Source organism: Triticum dicoccoides, chromosome 6A (assembly GCF_002162155.2).
Source record: "Triticum dicoccoides isolate Atlit2015 ecotype Zavitan chromosome 6A, WEW_v2.0, whole genome shotgun sequence".
Taxonomy (NCBI): Eukaryota; Viridiplantae; Streptophyta; class Magnoliopsida; order Poales; family Poaceae; genus Triticum; species Triticum dicoccoides.
The window spans coordinates 84,445,978-84,449,283 of record NC_041390.1 but is presented as its reverse complement, the minus strand read 5'-3'; the positions used below and the strand labels follow the sequence as shown (position 1 = coordinate 84,449,283).

Genomic DNA, 3,306 nt, shown 5'->3' with positions numbered 1-3,306 from the left:
ATGATAACTATGAAAAGCCCCCCCCCCCATTGATAAAAACCAGAATCAGATGATAGATCAAGTCTTACCGAAATTGGATTTCCTTTTTGTGCCATATGTCGCTTAGACTTTACTTTATTTCCCCTCTGCCCTTTCAAAAGTGGTTACTCCCGATCCGAAGCACCCCTTTTCCATTCATAGAGAGATCCAATCATCAAAATCAATAAAAAGGCCATCATCGAGCAAGAGAACGAGATATTGACTTTTTTTACATCTGTAATTACATTCTCACATTTCTTTTTTGATCTCATGACTTTTTATGCGATCGGAAAACGAATGAGATCAGAAAGGCCATCATTGGGGCAAACAATGCAATAGCTTCGGTGAGAGCAATGCCCAAAATGGCATAACCAAATGATTGTTTAGCCAATGATGGATTTCGCGCCACGGAATGAATCAAAGAATTGAGGACGTTTCCAATACTGACAGCAGCTCCGACACCTATTGATTTAGCACCTTCTAACATCTCGACTCGAGAAACAACTTTTTGATCATGTTTTCGTTCACTGTTTATTTCCAGGATTTTGGGTTTATGATTCAAAGTACTTGGGCCTGCACCTCTCCTTCTAATATTGGGTTATGCGGACCACTAATTTGATATGTATTATCACAATTTGCAAGGCTTGTCACATATTCAAGAAAATGAGCCGTGGATTGAAAATCATCAGATATAGGTAATCATCAGGTATAGGTATAGGTAGGGGGTCCGTCAACCCTTGTGGGGCTGGGTGGGGTATCCTGAACTACTGGAGCAGCTCCCCCTTGTGGCTGGGGTAGACTCTCAGCAGCTTGGTTTACGCATGGCACGAAAATCTATCTTTAATAATTATGTGCAAAAAGTCCAAAATAGCCTATTGGGGTTCAGTTGGCGAGAAAAGCCTTCTTCCTACATCTGCGAGTAAGGGGCAAACTTTTTATTAATTCAGAGGTAAGACAAAGTGCTTTCTTTTAAAGAAGCAGCTGGCTCCATCTTTCTTTCGTTAGTTAAGCCACCTTTTTTCTAAGAAGGATTTTTGTAATTCAGGATTAATAGTACTTAGAATACCTTTTTCATATTGAGAAATTCTGTCTAGTGGCATTCGATCACAGAAGCCGTTGACAGCAGCATAAATCACAACAATTTGTTTTTCAATTGGAAGTGGTTCATATTGTGGTTGTTTGGGCACTTCTGTAAGACTTGCACCTCTATTGAGTAATGCCTGAGTCGCAGCATCAAGGTCTGACCCAAATTGAGCGAAGGCGTCCACTTCACGATATTGTGCCAATTCCAGTTTTGAACTACCGCAGACTTGTTTCATAGCTTTCAACTGAGCGGCAGACCCAACGCAACTGATGGATAAGCCAACGTTAATAGCTGGCCTAATTCCGCGATAAAAGATCTCTGTTTCCAAACAAATTTGTCCATCTGTAATGGAGATCACATTGGTGGGGATATAGGCCGATACGTCTCCAGCTTGTGTTTCAATCATGGGCAACGTAGTCGAGCTACCTGCACCTGTCTGGTCCGATCATTTAGCGGCTCGTTCTAAGAGACGGGAATGTAAATAGAAAACATCCCCTGGGAAAGCCTCACGGCCTGGTGGTCAGCGTAACAATAATGACATTTGTCGATATGCCACCGCCTGTTTACTTAGATCATCATATATAATTAATGCGTGCATTCCATTATCACGAAAATATTCCCCCATGGCACACCCTGAATATGGGGCCAGAAATTTCAGAGGAGCAGGATTCGAAGCGGTGGCTGCTACAAGAATGGAATATTCCAAAGCATTCGCTTCTGAAAGAATTTGAACTAATTGTGCCACAGTCGAGCGTTTTTGTCCAATCGCAACATAGACACAATACAATGTCTCACTCTCATTTGTGCCCCTTGAGTTCATTTGCTTTTGGCTTAATATAGTATCGATAGCTATTGCAGTTTTTCCAGTTTGTCTGTCCCTGATTATAAGTTCTCGTTGACCACGGCCTATAGGAACCAGGCTATCCACTGCTTTTAAGCCTGTTTGCATGGGTTCGTGCACAGATTTACGTTCAATAATCCCTGGGGCTTTCACTTTGACATGTCTTCATTCGTGATCGCTTAGAGCCCCTTTTCCATCAATAGGTACTCCCAAGGCGTCGACCACATGGCCTAACATGGCCTTTCCCACAGGAACATCAACAATAGATCCAGTGCGCTTGACAAGATCTCCTTCTTTAATAGCGGTATCACTACCAAAGACAACAATACCTACATTCTCATTCCCAAGATTTAAGGCGATTCCTTTCACACCGCTGGCAAATTCCACCATTTCTCCTGCTTGAATCTCATTCAATCCATAAACACGTGCAATCCCATCTCCAACTGAGACCACTCGACCGATCTCATCCACTTGAAAATTCGTGTAAAAGTTGGTCATTCTACTTTCTAATAGAGTCGTGAGTTCCGCAGCTCTGGGTGAGAATTCCATACTTTAACAAATTAGATGGATGATATTTTGAAGGGAGAAATCTGCTTTCAAGAAAAAAATCTTTACTTCACATAATCTCGATTTGAATTATCATTTGGTGAACCGGGCATCTCGGACAAAGACAATAAAAAGAAGAGATGGGAAGACCCTTCGCGGTCCTACTCCCTGGTCTCTACCTTGCTTACCGCCCCTCGTAGGGGCCAGCGTACCCATACTGAAAATGATTTACTCTTTTTATGGGCGCTTTCGACTAGGCTCTCATTAAGGAATCGGCCCAACCAAGACCGAGATTCCCGCGAGAATTGCTACGCTGCCTGCAGTGAAATTGCAAGAATCACTTTATACGCTATTTCAAAATCGAATGAATTGAGCAACAGTATTTCCCCAGGTTTCCATTGGAAAATGGGCTTTTTTGTATGCAAGTGATGATCGATTGGCGGAGAAGCCACTCCTGTGTGGGGTGGCCGTGAGAATGATTCCGAGTCTTCCTGACCAGACCCATGTGGAACTTGTAAATAAATAGGTTTACAAGTGCCTCGCTGAGTAATAAGATAAGTACCTTTGCTAATAATCCAAAACCTTTCATCTTCTCTTTCTAGATATAGCAGCCAACCCATATTGATAGTGGAATTATTGATCTCCTCTTTCGGATAGCCCATTTTGAATAAGTGTTATGGGTAAGGGCTTGACCTACCAGTTGAATGAAATCTACCGTTCTTTATGCTCTCACTAGCTTTGAACTTGTTTGTACCAGTAATCAAACCCAGAATCTCATTTCCAATTGCTTTCATCGCATAGAGCTAGATGCCGCATC

The 3,306-nt window shown here is 42.3% G+C and overlaps 1 protein-coding gene and 1 pseudogene across 1 annotated transcript; both read right to left on the bottom strand.

Moving 5' to 3' along the window:
- Positions 1–266: 266 nt before the first annotated feature.
- LOC119314511 (ATP synthase subunit 9, mitochondrial-like) lies at positions 267–505 on the bottom strand. The gene has a single exon (XM_037589220.1). The coding sequence runs from the start codon at positions 503–505 to the stop codon at positions 287–289; it is 219 nt and encodes a 72-aa protein (XP_037445117.1). The 3' UTR covers positions 267–286.
- Positions 506–961: 456 nt separating this feature from the next.
- Positions 962–2,539, bottom strand: LOC119318812 (annotated as a pseudogene).
- Positions 2,540–3,306: the final 767 nt, after the last annotated feature.